The sequence below is a fragment of the Pogona vitticeps genome, chromosome 5 (genome assembly GCF_051106095.1).
Source record: "Pogona vitticeps strain Pit_001003342236 chromosome 5, PviZW2.1, whole genome shotgun sequence".
NCBI classification, from domain to species: domain Eukaryota; kingdom Metazoa; phylum Chordata; class Lepidosauria; order Squamata; family Agamidae; genus Pogona; species Pogona vitticeps.
This window is the reverse complement of record NC_135787.1, coordinates 18,013,156-18,036,021: the sequence shown is the minus strand read 5'-3', so window position 1 is coordinate 18,036,021 and position 22,866 is coordinate 18,013,156. Positions and strand designations below refer to the sequence as shown.

The 22,866-nt window shown below is 40.8% G+C and overlaps 1 protein-coding gene across 34 annotated transcripts in view; it reads right to left on the bottom strand.

Moving 5' to 3' along the window:
- The window catches only part of PDLIM5 (PDZ and LIM domain 5), a 139,404-nt gene that overhangs the window by 97,714 nt on the left and 18,824 nt on the right, over positions 1-22,866 (bottom strand). For all 34 annotated transcript variants that reach the window (XR_013545787.1, XR_013545789.1, XR_013545788.1 and 31 more), the window contains exon 3: positions 5,398-5,549. Coding sequence is in view for 31 of the 34 variants with exons in the window: in XM_073001916.2 (XP_072858017.2) it covers positions 5,398-5,549 (152 nt within the window). In the remaining 3 variants the exon portion in view is untranslated. The remainder of the gene's footprint in view (positions 1-5,397; positions 5,550-22,866) is intronic.

Below are 22,866 nucleotides of genomic sequence, written 5' to 3'. Positions count from 1 at the left end.
CAGGTTTCAGAGGTCATTTGCAAAGCAATAAAACTGTCAACCTAACCTTAATATAAGCCATGTAATTTTTTGCAGAAGTTTGCTCAATCAGGACTTTATAGGAGCCTCGTGGTGGCATGGTTAAACTGCAGTACTGCAGTCCAGTTTCTGCTCACAAGCCAAGTTTGATCTCCAGCCCAGGTAGCCGACTCAACCTTTCAGCATTATGAGGTCAGTAAATTGAGTACCCAGTTCTGGGGGGTATTGTGAAGCCTGCAAAATTTTTTAAAACACTTTTTTTCCCAACTGCTCAGAGAGCACTTTAAGAGCTATGGGATGGTATATAAACAGCACACTTTCCTTTTCGAACATTTTTGGTTTTTAATGTTTTCAATGAAAATAACATCTCAGAAAGAAAGAAAGAACTATAATAAAAAAAGCTTTAGTTTTATACTTGTGTAACACAAAATGACAGAGGAATAAAAAGGTATCTAGCTATAATAATAGATTAATTTCGCAGAATTTAACACTTTGCACTCCACCACAAACAGTGCTAATATGGGGTAGACTAGTAATTAATAAATGAATAAACATGCATAAGATTGTTTCCAGCTTTTTAAAAAATCAATGACACTAGTGTGCTATTCTCTTTCCACTAACAAAGATGTCAACCTTTTGGTTTATTTTAAAAACTGTGACTCATCTTTGAAACAAAGGATTGCAAAATTCTATAGACACAAAGGACCATTCTCCCCCCCTCAAAAAAAAAATGCACACAGAGGTTCTTTCAAAATCCAAACCTGATAAATCTGGCAGCCCCACCATGCAACACAGAATCATTTAAAGCTGCAGCCTTGAATTAACAATACTTTCACCAAATTCAAAATTTGGAGCAAACTATGGTTGCATTATTGGAAGTGAAACATTTTTGATTTTGTCCCTGTTATTCTAATTAAGAGTAAGCTAGAGAAGAGAAGGTAGTCATTGTGGGGCAAAGTGCAGGGGATTGGTGATCCAACACAACTGTATTACTATTGACATATTACTATGATAATGAGGGAAGCTAAATCATGCCTCTCTCACACACCTTCCCGTGCTACACTCCATTTTCTTTCCAGCTTTGCTCATTTGGCTGGAAGAAAAATCCCTTTCACAAGCTAAATGGTGAGTCAGAAAAGTGACCTTTTCATCACTCCTCTGATTGCACCTTTTAAAACAGTTTAAAAGCAAGTATGCTGGATCAGTCAGAGAGCCAAATGTTCTCCAGTATTCTGTATACACAGTCAGCTACTAGGTACCTACAGGAAATCTACAGCAAACGTGTAAGTGCAAAAGGATCATCTCACTCATGTTTTCCAGCAGATGGTATACAGAGACAATATGATCACTGAACCAAGCAAAAATAGCCATCATGACTAGTATCAGTTTTTGCGTTAAATGTCTTTATACAAGAGACATATGCATACATGTGGCTATCCATGTCAGCAAGAACTGTCTTAACACAACCATAGCAAAACAACAACAACCACCACCACAGATGACTGTATTACCCTCATGTTCTGTGTTCCAAATCTAGTGAGAGTAGCAGAGTGAACATTTTTGCTGGAGCACCTATGACAGATCACACCACCATGAAATTTGTACACACAGGTGCTTGAGGAAGCAGCTGGACAAGGTGGGTAATTCCTTGCAAATAACTGCATTAGATATGACCCTGGACACACTCTGAAAATGTGTGATCAGTAACACAACAGGACTAATGCTAATGTGATAATATCTGCAAACACAGCTCAAAGCTGTGGGAAACAGCGGAAAATATGATGTGAGCCCAGGATAATTACATTCATACTAAACAGTATGCAAATTACTTATGTGAAAGTACTTCTTCACAACGGAGTTGATGCCAACACGAACAGGGAAACATTTCATCCTCCTGATGAAGTAGACTCCAGCCTATGAAAACTTAGTAGTCTTTTAAAATGTTACAGAACTCTCTATTTGCTTCTAGATGTGACAGTAGAAAAATATTTCACAGACACCGCTACTTGAAGAATGCTGTCCAAAGCTTCCGGGATCCAAAGAGGATTAAAAACAGATGGAGAATATGGGATTGGAAACTGGCACAAATTCATAAGACAACATTCCCTGTTCAACAATGTGAAGATGCCAGGTCTGGAACCAGAAGACAATTTATTTGATCTTTGCTCGTCTAATCCTGTGATAAACTGACTCTGCTTCCAGCTGTCAGGTAGCAGACACCAGTGACTCATATCCTGGATCAGGGATAAAACACTGACTCATCTGCTATCAGAACAATTTAGTAGAAAGCTCCAAAGATCTTCGAAACTAGGCACCATTAAACCAAAAAAGCAGTAATGCTTTTCTAGTTCTTTTCCTATATAAGTTACGAGTGGTCCGTTATGGCACCTCCCCAAAAAGCAGGTTTTGATGAGGGAACTCACGGCTCTTGCAAATCTCAAGGCCAACTCAAGGAAAGGGGAGGGAAAAATGAGGTCTGTTAGCAAACTTGTTATCTAACACAACATAGCTTCTCATTACAGTACTTATAGCAAGGACAATGTTTCAGAAAGAGTATGCTAAAAAAAATCCCTGCTCTATAGAGAAGGTTTGTATCTTGTACCTTATTCTTTGTTAACTTACAGTTAGGTCTGGAAATAATTGGACACAGACACAATTTTCGTAATTCTGACTCTGTACACCACCACAATTAATTTGAAATGAAACAACTGAGATGCAATTGAAGTGCTGACTTTAATCTTTAATTCAATGGGCTGAACGAAATATTGTATGACATATTTAGGAATTGCAACTATTTTCCTACACAGTCAGTCCCCTCATGTCAGGGGCTCAAATGTAACTGGACAAATGAACACAATCATAAATAAAAGGTTCATGTTTAATACTTTGCCAAGAGCCCTTTCAGGCAATGACTGCTTGAAGTCTGGAATGCACGGACATCACCTAATGCTGGGTTTCCTTTGTGATGCTTTCCCAGACCTTTACTGCAGCTCAGGTGATTGACTCTGTCATTGTAGAATATTCCACTTCTTTGCCTTAAAAAACTCCTGGGTTGCTTTCACAATCTGTTTTGGGTCATCTATAAAGTGAAGGTCCATCTAATCAACTTTACTGAACGTAGCTCACTTTGAGCAGACAATATACCGTATTTTTCTGTTTATAAGATAACCCCTCCTTTTCTAACCCCCAAATTAGAAAATTTGATCCCCATGGGGCTTAGGAGGTGGGCAACGCTCCCGTGAAAGGGCTGCACGATCACACCCCTTTGATCCTGAAGCAGCCATGAAAAGGCTTCAGGATCAAAGAGGTGCGATCATGCATCCCTTTCATGGCTGCTTTACCCAAAGGGAGCCTTCATTTACTTTTTGCTCAGCCCTGTGGCTTTACAAAAGGCAGGGAAAGCGGCTACCTTCCGTGTATAAAACGACCCTCAATTTTTTGTCTAATTATTTAAGGGAAAAGTTGCATTTTATACACGGAAAAATACGGTATCCCTATCACATCATCAAGAAACACTAGTGACCCAATGCCACTGAAAACCATGGATGCCCATGCCATCATACTGCCTCTACAGTGTTAGATGATGTGGTATGCTTCAGATCATGAGCATTTCATGCCTTCTCCACACTTTTTTTCTTCCCATCATTTTTGTACCGGTTGGTCTTAGTTCCATCTGTCCAAAGAATGCTGTTCCAGTAGGAGGCTGGCTTTTTAAGATTTTTTTTTTTTTTTACAAAGTCTAATCTGCCCTTTCTATTCTTGATGGTTAATCAATAACTTGCGCCTTGTGGTGAACTCTCTGTATTTGCTCTTGTTAAGTCTTCTCTTTATGGTGAACCTGGATAATGATATGCCTACCTTCTGGAGAATGTTCTTCACTTGGCTGGATATTGTGAAGGGGCTTTTCTTTACCATGGAAAGGATCCTACAATCATCCACCACTGTTGTCTTTTGCGGACATCCAGGCCTTTTTGTGTTGCAGAACTCACCAGTAGGTTCTTTTTTCTCAGAACATATCGAACTGTTGATTTGGCCACTCCTATGTCCCTGCTATCTCTCTGAAGGACTTTTCTTTCTTTCTTTCTTTCTTTCTTTCTCTCTTTCTTTCTTTCTCTCTTTCTTTCTTTCTTTCTTTCTTTCTGTAGCCTAAGAAATGGCTTATTTCACTTGCATTGAAAGCTCCTTTGAACACATCTTGTGGGTTCACAGCAACAGCTTCCAAATATGAATGCCACACCTGGAATCAATTCCAGACCTTTTACCTGCTTTATTGATGATAAAATAACAAAGAATTAGCCCACACCTGTCTATGAAACAGCTTCTGGTTCAACTGTTGGTCTCTTGAAGAAGAGGGGGCTACATGTTAAAGAGCTTTAATTCCGAAATCCAATTCAGATGTGAATATCCTCAAGGTTAAGCTGAGAGACTGCACTTTAAGCCCATATTCATTATTTGTAACTTGAATTTATTTTGGTAAACGGCCAAAACAACAAAACTTGGGTCAGTGTTCAATTATTATAACTGTATTTGTCAGACAGGTACCAGATGTTATAGAGGACAGCACACATAATTAGGAAAAATTGAGGAAAAAGCATAGATTTAGTAAAAAGTCTGTTGATTCAGCAGCATTGGGGAGAGGAATATTAGAATATAAAGCTGTCTGAATGAGGTACCCTCCTACATGGACACCCAAGTCTCCAAGTATGCTAGGTGAACTGTAATCAATTTTGCAATGATGAGAGAAATGCCTGGTCTTGTTTACTGCTACTTGTCATACTCCTGGGTTGACATGTTGAAAACTGACTCATTGGCTTGGCCTTCACTTAAACTATGGCTTTTTAGTAAGCAATTATTACAGCCATTCCTTTTTTCCTTAATCAACTCTCTCCACACGAACAGCAGAAACTAGAACTTTTAAACTTGGACACATGCCAACTTGAAACTTTTCCATGGATGTTACACATGTAGGCACAGAAACAGAATTTCTAAAACCAGTATTTTAATCATTCCAATCTTATTTGCAATAAGATTTTTTAAAAGAAGAAGGTAGGGTATGCAATTTCAAACAGGAATTCTAATGAGGAAATGTTAGGAAGAGCACTAAGTCAGATGATATTTTAGCTCTGTGTTAGAAAACTGGAGGATTATAAATTGCTTTATCTGTATGCTTGGAGGTTTGGGACTATGTCATGGCTGGATTATTTTACTTAAAAATAAATGACAGGACCCTTTTAGAGCTTTAGAACCTTCATAACCATTAAATTACACGTAACAGCTGCTGTCAAACACAGGAGGAATTACAAGTATTCCAACACAGAACAATGCAGAATTGTTCTTTAAAAAGGGAGAAAGAAACAAAAATAACCCTGAAGTTTTTACCTTTGCAGATTCATAGTCAGATTGCCTGTACAGGTCTTGATCTTGTTTTGTGCTTCAAGATGAGTCATGCCATCTGCACTTATCCCATCAATGGTGAGAACTATGTCACCTATGCCAACATTTGCATTAGCCGCTTTGCCTCCATCACTCAACTGCAACATCAGAAATACAACAGTGTAAGCATTGTTACATTTGAAAATACCTTCCACATTTAAATCAACTTCCTAGAGCACTATCTTCAGAACTAGCAACATGATCTAATAAAGTTTCAAGTTGAACCACAGCCCGAAATTGATTGGGCACCAACCAAAGTAGTTGTCTATGGGAGTAAATTCACTGAATCAACTGGATTTACATCATTCACAAGTCAACATAGTAGCTGGGGCTAGAGGGGCCATATATCCTTTTTCAGAAAAGACTGTTGTGTGTTTCAAGAGGTGCCAGACGACAATCCTCCCTTTGAAGTTGTTCTCTGTTTGAAGGGCTATACAGTCTAGGAGTGTTTTAATGATAAAGAATTACAAAAAGCAAGTTCAGGGACCTAGAAGTTACACATCCATAGTGAGCATTTGACTGGCAGACTGAGCAGGCACACAAAACACCTGGCCATTGCCTTTCCCACTACAGTAAGATATACATTAGAAACCTGCTTCAGTTAATCAATTAACTCCTAATTTTCCATTTACACACATGAATTAGCACATACAGTTTTATGCAGAACAGTGTACTTTCTCACCCCCCCCCTTTTTGTGTGATAATTGCTTTCCTTTGGTGATAGGTAAGCGGTTATCATGACTGGGACTAACAACTGGATTGAGGTCTAAGTATTGTTTTCCACTTAGAGATGCCCAAATTTCTTCTACTGGGTTTCATCAAGAAGCTAGTTGTAGTACCCCAATGCAGACATGGTGGCCACTGGAACATATTCTGTCTACACTTGAATCTCATCTTCTCATTGTAAAGAGGGCAACTGAGTATCATGTATGACAGTAGTTCTTGAGCTCTAAAGCAGTGGTCCCCAACCTTGGGCCTCCAGATGTTCTTGGACTTCAACTCCCAGAAATCCTGGCCAGCAGAGATGGTGGTGAAGGCTTCTGGGAGTTGTAGTCCAAGAACATCTGGAGGCCCAAGGTTGGGGACCATTGCTCTAAAGTACCCAGCTTTTGGATACATCATTACAAGTCCATTTAAGGGGAAAGGGGATGCTACAACCATGCATAACTTTAATGACTCTTACAAGTGTCTTCACTGCTAGCATCCTCTTAGTGTTTTCTGATAGCAGGCATGAACTAGGAAGTCTTTGCAACTCAAACCCAAACAGCCCACTCTCAATGGTCAAATTTTCTAGTACAATTTTAGAAGAGGAAAAAGAATGTATCGTTAGTGTTTGAGGCCAGGAATGCCAATGAACAAATCAAACATATCAACATCACCACACAATTCAAAACTAGGCATGCGAAACCAGTTTCACTGGTGGAAGAAGCTGTACTGATAAACAGCCCGCTCACTGGATCAATTATGGAACAATGTCTGTGCCTCATAGCCCTGATACCAGAAATCACTTTCATGTCCTTAGTCTTGCTCTAAAATCTTCTGATAAAGAATTCTAGATCATTCTACAGAAGTAGGGCACTACTTTGTGGCACTGGTTTCTGATGTATGGCTCCTTTGACACAAAGCAAAAATTAATTAATTAACATTTCTATCCTGCCCAATTGTTGCTAGGCTATTACTCTGGATGGCTAATAAAAGCTTATATTGAGATAAGAACAAGGTGAGACCAGATGTAGTGGAGAGGAAGAATGAAACATCTTTTCTGTGTTCTGGAAGTAGAGTGATGGCAACTGGATTTCTTTCTTATTAGGTTGAAACATTTCACTACTCATCCAAGTAGATTCTTGGATGCTACTTCTTGGAAGCTACTTGGATGAGTAGCAAAATATTTCAAACTAATAAGAAAGAAGTGCAGTTGCCATCACTCAATTTCCAGATAACCTCACTTGCATGACTGAGAATCTTCACAGATATGTTTGTTCTGTGTTGTTTCTCAAGTCAGCCTATTGTAGGATCCAAGCCAAACTTTTGGTGAATTTTCTCTTCTGGAAGCACCCCACCCACATCATTCAGGAGGGCCAAAATCCTCTAAGAGGAAGATTTTCTGGGGGCAAAGTAGTTGAACAGTAGATGAGAAACCTCTCTTCTATTACTTTCCTTAAGGTAACTTATCCTAAGATGTAAGCTACAGGAGTTTTGATTTCAGTGCATGCATAATTTTCAGACAGTACCAAAATAACAATGTTCTCTCAATCAAACTGAAGCGATGTATCAGGAAGAATAAATCAAAATGAATGGCCGAACAGAACTATTTTCGTCCATACTTGAATTATTAATCTCATTACTCTATTTCTACTGCAGGCAAAAACTCCTGAATTAGATTTCTGAACAACTCTCTTTCACACAAAACAGACATTGTTAACTACAAAAAAAGATGTGAAAAAGTTACCAGATGTTTCTCTACTCCTTCAAATGTAAAACTTCAGTCAGTTTAGAAAATACATGGTAGAGGATAGTAAGATGACAATATTAAATGCATACTAGCCTTCCACACATGCTACTATATTCTTTCCAAGGACATCTGGAACAGCTTTCGGGGGGGGGGGGAATGCAAACCCTACAACACTTGGAAATATTTTTAGCATCCATATTCAAGTTGCCTTTAATTAGTTAAAGGTGACATTAATGTAGATGATTCCATGACGAAAAACTTATTGTAGAAAGAACAAAGCTAGTAATAAAATTATTGGAAATATCTGTCAATATAAAATTTAAGAAGAGATGGGGGAAGCACCTCTTTATAAATTAGGGACATAGTCTCACAGCTTTTAAGCAAGCTATTTGAGATTTAAAGACCTACAGCAAATTTGAGAATAAAGTCAACATCAGCCCAGTGAATCTTGCTTGAACAGCAGCAATTGAATGAACGGCACAACCACCGGGATTATATACAAAGTCTTGAAAGAACAGAGAGACGGAAAGAACAGGTTATCCTTTCCATTCAGCCTGCCAATGTAGGATTATTCCCTACTGTACATTCATGTATGCTTCTGTTCTGTCTAGTTTCAAGTGTCTCACAGCATGGGCCTTCCATAGCTTTCTCTAATGATTTATTATACTGCTACACAGACCTGTTTGTTGAGAAATTAATGACCTCTGTCCTGGCCCACTAAAAGAATTCAGTCTTGGGGAAAAAAGTTTTTCCATTGCTCACATTGCCATTTACTACTCTCAGTTATTAAATATAATTCATCCATCAGCGGTAAATTATGCTTGATTCTATTCTTGCCAATGCACTTTAAGTCCTATAAAAATTTATTTAGCACTGCTATATAAATTAACTCTCTTAACTCTGTTGCTTCATTTTAACCTTGCAAATAAAACATGGCTGCTTGCCTTCCCATTGTATTTCCAGGTCCTCACAGATTCTTTAATGTTTAGAGAGAATTAAATATGTAGAGGGTGAGGAACGTGGGCATTCCACCTACATCTGACCACATTTAAAAACACTGGACCAGGCACCACTAAACACAGCAGGTTTCCTCTGAGCTCAAAAGCTAACCAGGATAAGGCATAGTTTAGTGCTTGGATGGGACACCACAAGGAACTCTTAAGTACCTTTGCCTGAAACCCTTGGGCCGTACCACCAGATTTGGTGATGGTGAGCTATACAGAACAATGGCCACAGGATGACTGGCATTTATATAAGGATTCCATAACTTATCACAGCTAATTACAGCTAACTGACATTTCTGTCACGTACACAGTTGTGCAGCCTCACTGCAGCCTGATGATAGAACCATGGAGAGGCGGAAGCTTCCACATGTCTGTTGGACCTTTGTCCTTCTTGGCTTACAGAAAGAAAAACTGCCAAGTGGGTAAGAGGAGTGGAGAATACGTGAGGACCTCCATATCCTCTGGGGATTTGTTCCAAGCCCCTCGTGGATACTGAGCAGTGATGGCGAACCTTTTTGAGCCCGGGTGCCCAAACTGAAAACACAACAACCCAATGGGCGGCGGGCGCGGAGGTGGCTGAAGAGGAAGTGGCGGCGGAAGGGGGAATCTCGGGCACAGAGGTGCCTTCAGACCCCACTCCGGATCCGCCTCCAGTCATGCCCACCACCACCAGTGCCAGCTGCTTGAGATCCTGGCCCACCACCTTGGGTGCTAGCACCACAGCTACAGCTGCCTCCTCAGGTTTGGATGCTAGGGGTAGCGATCCAGCGACTCATGGCTTGCGTGCCCACAGAAAGAGCTCTGCGTGCTAGCCGTGTCACACATGCCATAGGTTCGCCATCACTGCACTAGAGGGTGCAAGAGACCATGCTTTGTATTCTTCACTAACACATATTCGTAGCATGGTATCTAGCTCCCTCTAATGTCTGGTTCAGGTAATCCATGTAAAAATAGTTTTTTTATAAAAAAAAATTCTTTCAATATTTTTAATATTTCCAGACCATGGATAAGTGAATCAGTGGATACTGATCCCATGGATATGGGGGTCCCACTGTACCTCCTTGAAGCAGGGTAGGATTCCAGGATGCTTAAGGGAGGCAACAGTAAGACCATTTTTTTAAAAAAGCCCTTCTTGGATGTCACAATATTTGATAATTATGAGCCAGTCTCTAATAGGTTGTGGTTTCTCAGCTCCAAGGGATTCTGGATGAGATGGATTATCTAGATTCATTTTAATCTGGCTTCAGGCTTGATTATGGGCTGGAAAGTGATTGGGTCACCTTGGTGAATGACCCATGCACGGAAGCAGACAGGGAGACTGTGTCCTTCTGCTGGACTTGTCAGCAGATTTCAATACTATTGACTATGGCATCTTTCTGGAATCTCTGGGCTGGGACTTGGTGGCACTGTTTTATGGTGTCTCCGGTACTTCCTAGAGGGAAGAACTCAAGCGGTGGTGCTGGGAAACTCCTGTCTGGCACACAGGCTGTTGACCTGTGGAGTCCCTCTGCGTTCTGTTTTGTCCCCTTATGCTATTTAGCTTCTACATGAAACTGCTGGGAGAGGCTGTCCAGAATTTGGGGGCTTGGTGTCAACAGTATGTGGACGACACCCAACTCTATCTTTCCTTTCCATCTAAATCCAAAGAAGCTGTTTCAGCTCTATCCCAGTGTCTGGTGTCAGTAATGGACTGGATGAAGGTGAATAAACTGAAATTTAATCCAGACAAGACAGAAGTGCTCCTGGTCAGTTAAAATACCGAATAAGGATTCAGCCTGTGCTGCATGGTGTTACACTCCCTCTGAAAACACAGGTGTATAGTTAAGGGGTGCTCCTGGATTAATCTCTGGTCCTAGGTACCCAGGTTTCAGTGGTGGCCAGGAGTGCAACTGCACTGTTAAACCTAGTGTGTGTCAGTTGCACCCGCTCCTTGAAGGGTCTGATCTGGCCACTGTGACCCATGCCTTAGTTACATCCCATCTGGATTACTGTAATGCGCTCTACATGGGGTTGCCTTTGGAAAGTGCTGGGAAACTCCAGTGGTCTTAAACACTACAGCCAGACTGGAATTCATTACAGGGACCAGATAACTCTCCTGTTACAGCATCTACACTGGCTGCCCAAGCTATCTTGCACCTCCCTTTATGAGCATCCCTTTATGAACCTGTTAAGGTAATCAAAAGAGGCTTTTCTCTTAGTCCCACCACCCTCATACATACATTTGGTGGAACCACAGGAAAGGGTATTCTCTGTTGCTGCTCCCAGACTCTGGAATTCAGTCCCACAGGGGGCCAGGCTGGCCCCATCTCTGCTAACCTTCTGCAAATGGGTGAAGACTTTTCTCTTTAGGTAGCTTTCCCTTAGTGACTGGCTGTCTAAATATGGGTGGGAGAGTGAGTGGGTGTTAAATGAGGATGATTACTGTTTTGTTTTTAATAATGCTTTATTTAGCATTTTGATATAATTTATGTTTAATTCTTTTTTTAAAATATTTGATTAATTTATTCTTTTTATCTACACTATGTCTTTTAATGATATAAGCCACCTTGGGTCCTTTACAGCAGCGGTCCCCAATGTTTTTGGGACTACGAACTGGTTGGGGGTGCAGGTTACATGTGCGGGGGGTGGGGGCACCCCCGTGTTTACTGGTGGGCGCGTGATGCTTGCGGGTGGGCGTATCGCGCTTGCGGGTGGGCGTGTCACGCTCGTGGAGGGGCGTGTTGCACCTGTATGCAAGTGCAACATGCCCACCCCATGAGCATGAGACACCCACCCGTTAGCGTCACACACCCCCTCCACAAGCGCGACATGCCCACCATGCATGCCTGTGGGGAGGGGCAGAGATCCGTGTCCGCGTCCCAGTTCAAGGAAGCCCACAGACCAGCACCGGGCCGTGGACCAAGGGTTGGAGACCCCAGCTTTACAGGACTCTGTAAATGATGGTATAACTATTTTATATGTTAATTGTTCTTATATTCTTTGTTGTGAGTAGACTGTGTCTAGATGGGCGGCATATAAGTTCAATCAATCAATCAATAGAAATCCAGGGAAACATATTTTAAATAAATAAACTAGGATGTGTCCTGACACTTCATGAATTGGCCACAATTAACCAGCATTAACAGGATTCCAGCTAATGTCAGTGGATGACCAATGGGACGCTAACAAAACACATGAACAGGCAACTGCACCAAAATATACTTCAACACTACCAAGTCTTCATGAAATTTTGATGCCTATTGTTGTTGTTAGGTGCCGTCAAGTCAGAACTCACTTACAGTGACCCTAATAAAGCTTTCAAGATAAGTGAGATACTTAAGGAGTGGCTTCACCCATCCCACACCTCCAGTCAGTATCCATGGCTGAGTGGGTATGCAAACCTGGGTCTTCTGCCTCCTAGCCCATCACTCTGTCCACTACACCAGACTGGGTATCCAACAATGCATACACCACTTTAATACCCAACCCATAACCCCCCCCCCAAAAAAAAAGATCAGTGTTATCCAGTCCTGAGCTGAACTATATTAGGCTGAAAGTGAGAGATCACACGTTTGAAAGCCCTCCTATGTTAAAGAAAAGAAAAGAAAGAAAGAAAAGACTAACCCTGGCATGCTAGTTTAGGGGACTCAGAAACAAGTAGGTTAATAGTAGTACCAATAGATGCAGCAGCAAGCTAGGCTAATTTAGCACCCAGGCATGGAAATAAGAGAAGCAAAACTGAGCTTAAATTCAATATAAACTGTGGAGAACAGAGGGAGGTGTCTTATGAAGTCTGTTTTCCAACTGCTCCATCTAGCAGCTGATCCTGTGACATAAAGAACCCAGTACTCGATTATAAAGTTCAGATTTCTGCAGAATACAGCTATAGTATCTTCAAACTTGCCGTTTCCCTGCTATACAAAAATACTGTAAGAGAGAAGCACTTCTAGGATTCCAACAATGTAATGCATTTAACAATGTATTAAAAGGGGAGAGAACAAAGATAGAGAAGCATATAAGCATCTCTCCACTTGCACATTCTGTCTTGAAGCCATCCGAAGGCCATTCCTCCTTCAATCAGGCTTGTTTTTCATCATTAAGCAGGCTCATGTCTTGTTACAGAGCCAGATCGTTTGCAAGGATGGGTGTGCCATGTGTATACACCCAGCTTCAAATGGGTGGGGACCAGCATGGAAATCAAAGAACACCACCACCACCCCGCACAGATCCTCCCTTGCTCACACTGCGTTCACCCCTGCACTGATAAATATATATATCTCCGACAAGAGTCTTGCTGATTTCTGTGCCCTGTTCTTCTGAAGTTGAGCCAACTTTAAGGCCCTTTTTTCTAAGTGCCAAAGATACTGAAAGCAGCTTATCTACAGTATTGTTTTCACACAGTTTCTTCTGCAATTCATACAATTCAGTATGGGACAGCTGAAAGCGACAGTGTTGTGGCTGAACTGTGCCTATGAAATGACACTCAGATTTGCTGCTCCCTTTGGTGAACACATGTTGCTTTTTGGCAGCGTGTATACTAGATATCTGATTTGGATTGGTTCATGAAAGGAAATAAAATGAACTCAGCCAAATGCTATTTATAGGGATCACTTTCTTTATTCCCTCTGTATCCTCTTATAACTTGATAGCAATTGATAGCTGCTGAAGTGAGCGACTGGGATGTTCTTGATTCCTCCTTTCCAAATACAAGCAAAGTTCTCTTTGAACAAGTAACTTAGATAACACATGAATGCTGAAATTTCCTATCCCAAAACAGAACATTTTTAGACTCTGTGATCACACAGAGATTACATTTTTGTTTAAGGCAGTGAAAATGCAAGAAGCATCTCAAATCTTATAACCATGGCAGGATGGGAACCCATTATACCTCAGGATTACATTCTCCTCCTCCAGTCTGCTTACAGATCTTAAACCTGCTCATGGCAAGAAAAATATCCCACTTGAAATTCCAATATATTCTATGGTTACTTCAGTTACCCTCATATTCATCAGAATTCAAGTTTACTAAAATGCAGTGGTTCCCAACCTTGGGTAACTCCAATGTTCTTGGACTGCAACTCCCAGAAACCCTGATCAACACAGCTAATAGTGAAGGCTTCTGGGGGCTGAAGTCGAAGAACATCTGGTTACCCAAGGTTGGGAACCACAGCTATAATGCGTTTTTCTGGCCTTGGTGTTGAGTTTGTCTTTTAAAAAATCTGCAGAGAGTTGAGTGAGTACACTCAACTAATCTAATTACAGTGGTGCCTTGCTAGACGATGATAATCCGTTTCACTGAAATCGCTGTTTAGAGAAATCATCATCTAGCAAAAATAGTTTCCCCATTGGAATGCATTGAAACCTGTTCAATGCATTCCAATGGGGAAGAATCACCGTTGTCTAGTGAAGATCAGCCAAAGGAAAGCCACTTTGCAAACCGCCGCTCAGCTATTTAAATAGCTGTCTTGCGAAGCTTAGGTCCCGAAAACACCCGTTTTGCGAGCACAGAGGGAGCTGTCAAAATCATTGTCTAGCGAAAATTGGTTTGCGAAGCAGGGACCAAACATTGTCCAGCGAAATTCCCCCATAGGAATCACTGTTTTGTGAATCGCTATAGCAATCGCAAAAAGTCAATGTCTAGTGAAAAAAACTGTCATGTGGGGTAACTGTCTAACTGTCTAGCGAGGCACCTGCATCTGCACAAGCAATATGTTAAATCTAATGTGTAGTTAATACCAATATACTTTGCTTCTCAAAGCTTTCCTTGTATAACTTTGAAGCGTAAAGAAACCAACCTACTAAACATTTGATTGAAAAAGATGAAAGAACAGATATAATGAAAATTGAAGGTGGCATGAAGGAATTTTCAGCATGGAATATCAGCCCAGCTAGAATGATGCTTTGGGAGATAAATATAAATACTTTCTCTCAAAATTAATTTACATGAGCTTCCAGATTCCTGATGAGATTCTTTCATTTCATAGCTAAAAGGTGTCTCCTGTATCAAAGAGGAACACATTGCTTGGAAAAGCATTAGCTCCTCTGCTGCACAGAAGATGTTGCAGAAATTGAGTGCTGATAGTTTGGGCATTCAATAGCATATGCTTTAAATCGGTGCAACGTATTTTTAGTGCTGCACAAAAGCTTGCCCCAGCCCAAAGCCCAGCACGAAAATGGATGTGACATTCATCCACACTGTAAATGTCATTAGACACATACCAGAACCCCTATGCCACTCTTCAGGAATAAGGATTCCAGAATACCCTTCCTGCATTTATTCTTTGCTTGGCTGCATAAGAAAATGAATTTATAGTTGGATGAGCTTGCCTGGCATATTTAGCTTCCTGTCTAGCAGGGATGGTTGAAGTGGAGGATCAAATCAGAAGCCATATCAAAGATAAGGAAGAGAAGAGAGGCGTTTCCTGATACTATTACGTACATTCTACTACTGTACGGCAAGAATTTTCAGGAGGTCCAAGCACTAACCTAGTATTGGGTTTCCTTTGAATGACATCACTACAGTCTTACTGTGTCTCTGGGGTATATTTACAGACTTATATCCCTGTCAGATGTCATCGGGGATCTACAGCCCTACAGGATTTTGATCCAGAACAAAGTCAGCTCTCCACCTCCTTTTCAGATCCAGATTTAGTATTGTTTGCACAAAACATGAAGGGTTATTCCACACAGGGCTAACTTCCATTCCTTTAACTCCTTTTTGTTTTTGGTGTTTCAGGTATGGCTTGCCTTCAAAGGGAGTGATTTACCAATACCCATGTCAATGAAGAACATAACTAAAAGTGTGTGTGGGGGGGGGGGGGGAGGTTGACAAGGCACGATGGGATTCTCTCATGCTCCAGCCTTCTCCAGTGCTAATGCCCATCCCTTCTGAAGACACGCAGGCAGGCAAGTGCTGTAATCTTTATACCGAAAGAAACCCCACCATACACTACACACCCCAATTCTTTGAGTTTAAGCAGCAAGAAGAGGGGAAATTGAGATATTTTCCTGAACACCATTGCCGTTCATCTCTTCCACTTGTTTTGATTTTCTCTGATTTCAGTTTTGGCAGTGGACAATCATCAAGAAAATACAAAAGAAAGAAGAAAGAAACAATCAAAAGAGCGTATATATATATATATATGAACCAGATCTGAAGCCTTCAGTTATTTTGTGGTGGGGATTGGGCTTTTATATATATAAAAGGCTTCAGATCTGGTTCTGACCACAGAAATGGACCATAAATCACTGTACAATCATGCTAAAAAGCATTATCACTGTTCCGTGACAAATCAGGGAAAGAAATAAACTTTTCCTCAAAGGAGGGACATTTTGCCAAATCTTAGTATCTGTAACAGTTTGTCGCTAAACAGATCGAGCCAACCCTCATATCATCTGGATGGCAGAAAAATGACAAAAACCACAGAGATTAGTCAAGAATATTTTTAAGAACAAACTCCTTTTCTGGAAAATCCCTGAATCAATATATTTGATTCAGAAAGAAAGAATTAAATCATCCCGGCCCAAGGCCAGCTCCCATTGAAACACATCAAGAGACTATTATGGATCATTGGGTATGTAATCTCAGCACTTTGACAGGTACCACATCCAGGTTTCCTCATAAAAGCTGTACTTGCTGAAATCTAAAAATATATAGCTGGAAAGAAGACTGGATTATTTTGCAGCTAGAACTAAAAGCCCATAAAAGGTCCCTGAAAGGTCAATTCAGACAAACTCTCAAAAGAGATAATCTTTTAAAATCCTCAGTGGGAAAATATTTTACTACACCTGTGGCACTATGAATCCTTTCCTTGTTTCCTTCTGAATTAATGACATGGGCAGCCTCACCTACCACTAGGGTACAGACTAAGTTGGCATGAAAGAAAAATAAATACTTCTCTTAATACTCAAGCACAATTTGGGTTTGTTTGTAGAAGGTGTCCCATAAAATCTACTTCCAGAATTTGACTGGAACCCACTAAAGAAGGCAACATATCAAAATAAATATAAGACCGTTTAAGTTGTTTTGAAAAGGAATATCTTTAGAGCAATGAAAACCAGAAACGCTGTCCAGAGGTTTCAGAAGGAATGTTTCTGCTTCAACTGTGTCAGAGGAAAACTTTTTCCTTTCTTAGCCTGACACAACTACAGTATCAGGATTTTCACTAGAGAAAAACTTATTTATTTGCTTTCAATTTCATTTCCAGGGAATGAACTGAGCTCATCTACATATGCGATGTGCAAAACCAAACACCTCAAGTTTTGCATCCTCTGATATCTACATATGTTCCTGCATGCAATAACAGTTCTTGCTTCCAGGATTTTTGATGTTTTTTGTTAATAACATCAAAAATCCACATTGTATTAAACACATATAGTCACTGTTTTTCTTTATTCACAGCGTGACAATATTCTTCTGAATGTTCTGCACAAATGAGGGAATGCTGCATGGTGTTTACTATAACCTACTCTAGTGGAAATATTTTTTAAAAAACTATGTATCAACTTTAAACGTTACACTGTGTTCCCCTTGCAACCCATACTATAATGGTGGGGGGTGGAGGGGCACCAGCAGTATGATTTTGCAACAGAATGCTATTGTTTCACTGTTATAAAAAGTAACACATGCTCTTTAACCTGGAAATTATGCCATACTCTCCCATTTCTTATCCACTACAGTCCTGTATTTAGCCTTTTGCCTCATCAGCACAGATAACCAGGAACTCCAGGAAGGCCAGTGCACAAAACTTTATTTGCCTGAGCAGCTGGGTGGAAGATGCATAGATTCTACCACTCACACTGTTAGGAAGCCTCTGCCAAACATACACACAAAATGGTGAGCACAAAAACACAATGAACTGACCAAGGAGAGATAGGAAGATCCATTTCTCTGCTAATCACCCATTGTGCTTGCAAGTTGGTGTACAGGAAGTGAACGAAGCCTCTTGACATGAGTCCAGTACAGTGGTGCCTCGCACAGCAAGGTTAATCCTTTCCAGATTAACCCTCGCTGTGTGAAAACATCACTGAACGGGACAGAAAAGCCCATTGGAACGCATTAAACAGTGTTTAATGCGTTCCAAAAGGCTCCTTTACTTACCATTCAGCGATGTTCCTCTATGGCAGGCAGCCATTTTCGCGCCCTCCCCTCGTTTAACGAGGGCACGAAAACGCTGCGCGTGGCCATTTTGGGGCTTCTGGCGGCCATTTTGAAGCCACGGAACACCTGATCGGCGGGTCACAAAGCGAAGGTCGGTAAGCGAACCACTTACCGACCTTCACTCTGCGATTTTCGCCCATTGGGGCCGTCGCTCTGCGATCGCATTAGCGATAGAAAAAACATCCCTGTAGAGCGAATTCATCGCTCTACGGGGCGCTCGTTGTGCGAGGCACCACTGTATACAAATCAATCAGGCAGCCATGAAACCAAGATGCATTCCAAGCTATGCACATTTTGTTTGAGTCTGCTTTTTATTGATATTATGGGCTAGTCTCTACCAGCAGCAAAACGGAGCTATGGGAGCCAGTGTGGTGTACTGCCTAGAATGCTAAACCAAGGCTCAAGAGACCTGAGTTGAAATTCCCACTTGGCCATGAAACATTTGTGACTTTGGGCCAGTCACAAACTCTCAGGCCAACTTTCTTCACAGTGTTGCTGTAAGGACGAATTGGGAAGGAAGAGAATCACGTACGCTACCTTGAGCTCAATGAAGGAAAGACAGGCTATAATGACAACAAATACACAACAAATGATAAAAACAATGTGGTTGAATAACTCGGAGGTTATTAACAAAGCTCTTTAAATATTCATTCATTACTGTTTACGTAGTACATGTATATCTTTCTTCTTCTCTAGATGCACCTTGGATGGTACAAAGGCTTTCCCCATTTCATCCTCGAATTTTATGCTGTGACTCAAACAAGGTGGGTTTGACTTAAATAAAAAAATCTGATCTTTTTGATTATTTAAATTTTTAAAAAATCATTAAAAAAAATTAAATTGTGATTTAAATCAATTTGATTTATATCCAGCCTGGAGACAAGTTAAGCTGAAAGCATGTGACTGGCCTGAGATTAACCTAGGAAGCTTTCTCATTGTTTAGTTGTTAAGTCGTGTCCAGCTCCTCATGACCCCTTGGACCAGAGCACGCCAGCCCCCCTGTCTTCCACTGCCTTGTGGCACAGTGGTTAAACTGCTGTACTGCAGCTAAAACTGTGCTCACGACCTGGGGTTCAAATCCCAGGTAGCCGGCTCAAGGTTGACTCAGCCTTCTATCCTTCTGAGGTCAGTAAAATGAGTACCCAGCTCACTGGGGGGGCAATGTGTAGCCTGCATAATTAAATTGTAAACTGCCCAGAGAGTGCTTGAAGCGCTATGGGGCGGTATATAAGCAGCACGCTTTGCTTTTTTTTTTTTTTTTTTTGCCTCCCGGAGTTGGGCCAAATTCAAGTTGGTAGCTCCGATGATACTGTCCAACCATCTCATCCTCTGTCGTCCCCTTCTCCTCTTGCCTTCACACTTTCCCAACATTAGGATATTTTCCAGTGAGTCTTCTCTTCTCATGAGATGGTCAAAGTATTGAAGCCACAGCTTCAGGAGCTGTCCTTTCAGTGAGCACTCAGGGTTGATTTCCTTCAGAACAGATAGGCTTGTTCTCCTTGCAGTCCAGGGGCCTCTCAAGAGCCTCCTCCAGCACCACAATTCAAAAGCATCAATTCTTCAGCAGTCAGTCTTCTTTATGATCCAGCTCTTACTTCCATACATCGCTACTGGAAAAACCATAGCTTTGACTATGTGGACCTTTGTTGGCAAGGTGATGTCTCTGCTTTTTAAGCTGCTGTTTAGGTTTCTCATCACTTTCCTCCCAAGAAGCAGGTGTCTTTTAATTTCGTTGCTGCTGTCACCATCTGCAGCGATCATGGAGCCCAAGGTTGGAAGTTTGGTTCCAAACTGTGTCTCTTGTGAGCATAGTCAGGCTATGTGGCCTTGGGCAAGCTGCACAATCCCAGGGCACCTCAAGAAAGGAATGGTAAACCACTTGTGAGTACTCTCTACCTGGAAAACCCTCAAATGGGGTACCATATCAGAACTGACTTGATGGTACATGGTCATTAGTATTGCTACTATAGGAATTTGTGCACTGAATTGCCCTTCCAATTTAAACTGAAGACAGTCCTTTTTAGTTCAGTGTGGCCAATTCTAAGACAATGCAAAAGTGCTAGATTGAAGCCTTAACAAGCTTCATAAACTGCCATCCTCTTATTTCCTCAAAAGAAACCAGGGACATTTGTAAACATTCTTATTTCAAAACTGGAAAGCTTCACTGGTTGAATCTAGACATAACCGCTGGCCTTCACTTTCACAAGAATGTTCAGCAAGTTCTCAGTTAATTGAAGTTTGCAATAATGTGTATCATAATCAAGTCCAAAAGTATATCCAGCAAAGCACACAAGGTAAAATAAGTGTGCTGCTAAGATTTCATTTCCATTTACAAACTGATGCAAGCAAAATTAATCAGCTGTCCTTGCAGACTGGTTCAATTAAGGAAAAAGAAAGTGGTATGGTACTGGAGCAGTTTTTAATTTCCCTTTTAATTAGAAACTACCAATTTTAAAAAGTAAGAGGGAGAACTGCTTGAAAAACAAGATTAGCTATGTGCTGCTGCTACAGGAAATCATCAAAGAGACAAAGAACAGAACAGAATGGTGATAAAATGCAGTAGCTCAGAGTTTTGCATTCACTGTCAACATTCAAAAAGAGTAATGTGTCCTGTAGCTGCTTCTGGCTTTGATGTTCCTTGCCACATTATGAACAAGCACAAATGAATCATAATTTCAGTTTTCACTGACCATACAAACCTCCCACTGTTGCAAAATCAGCTTTGAAGGCAAACAGATGTTACTTTGACTAATTTTAAATCAACAAATAAAACCTTTAAAAAGTAAAAATAATTAATATAATTCTTTTTCTATACAGTTTTTTTTAAATCCCAGCCCTATAATTATAACCAGTGTACACAAAAAACCATGGCATAACTATTTTAAGCTGGCTAGACAGCTCAGTGAGTTGGCTACTACAGAGTCAGAGTTTAGACGTTCAATTCTCCACTGTGCCTCCTTTGAGAAGAGCCAGCCTGCGAGGCCTTAGGCAGGCTGCACAAATCAAGAGCACTCCCAGAAGAAGGGAATGGTAAACCACTTCTGAGTATTCTATATCAAGAAAACCCTAGTAAAGGTCACACAGTAAGTCAGAATTGACTTAATGGCACATCGTCATCATCATTATTTGAACACTGCGCTCCATGCATCTAAAGAAATAGACTTTGTCCATGGGAGTTCATGTCCCCCCTATGAAAACTGAGCATCATTACTCATAGTCTCCAAATCCCTCAAGGCACTAGTTCTCCTCTATTTCGCACTGGTTAGGGTTCATCTTGAGTACTGTGTCCAGTTCTAGACACTGAACTTCAAGAAAGATGCTGACAAATTGGAACAAGTTCAGAAGAGGGTAACAAGGATAACCAGGGGGCTGGAAACCAAGCCTTATGAACAAAGAATGGAAGAACTGGGCATGTTTAGCTTTGAGAAGACTGAGGGGAGATATGATAGTACTTTTCAAATACTGGACTTGAAAGGCTGCCATACAGAGGATGGGCATCCCAGAGTACAGGACACATAACAATGGGCTCCAATTACAGGAGAAATTTAGACAACCACCTGGCAGATATCTTTTGAATTGTATTTCTGCATTGAGCATGGGTTTGGAATCAACTGTGTTATTGACCAACTCAATTATTCTATGACTCTATTGATTTAATACACCCAACCTTTTCACTACAGTGATCTAACACATCTACCTCAACTGAAACTGATAAAGGCATATATCAAGTCTGGTATCTAGCACCCTCACCTCAAAACATGAAAACAAGGTCCTGAGTTTACTCTCAGAGGTGATTACCTAGTTAAGTACTAACAATTGCTTTGCAATATCTGTTTGACCAATCAAGAACTAAAGTCACACCTTAGCCATGGTGGACAAATAACATTTTGTCATTCCACCCACCCCCCGCCCCATATTTTATGTGCAAAGTTTGTTCCACAAAAGCTAACTAAAGAAGAATCTCTTAGGCAAGCAATGAGCTCTACTTTCAGCAATGACTTAGAACAGAGGTTCAACATTGATACACTGGGGAGGGCAAGAGTTATTTAGAGCCTTGGCACACTACACTGGCATGTCACTTTTACATACTGCATTGCATATTAAATTTCAGCTCAGCTACATAATGAACTTTTAAGCCCAGAGTACATGGATCTCACAACAGTTTCCTTTATATATTATACATTTTCCAAAGAGCCATGTAGAGTTTGAAACAAAAGTTTCTGCCATGGCCAGATGTGCAAGTAAGTTTACAAGGAATACGTAAGAGATGCTTCAAAGAGGTAAAACCACCAAGAATCCTGTGGCACCTCAAAGACTGAGGTTTTATTTGGCATAGACTGTCCTGGAGTTCACCCACTTTGGATTTATCTGTAAAAACAGATTAGAGTCCATGAAAACTTTCAGCAAAGAAAGCATGCTGTGAAGCTGTCACAAGGCTCTCCTTTGTTTTTGCTACAACAGGTTAACATGGCTACATTACTACATCCCTGGAAAAAATAATGCACTATATGGAAGTAAAAGTGCACATTCTATACAAACCTTTCCCAAAGAACTCCAGCTTCAAAATGCATAAAATATTTAGAAACACTCAAAGTTTTAAATGTGTTATCTGAAAACAGAGTATTACTCCCATCCTGCTTTTTTCAACCTTTAAACCATTTTAGAAATACTTCTTTCCCTAGAGAAACCAATTCCTACTGCTATGTTTGATGAACCAGCATGAAGTACCTCTGTGCTAAAAGAAACCAGAGACAAACAGTAGTGTACTCTCAGATTCCATGTGTTCCTGGCTGCACAGTTCCTATGCAGACTTTGGAACT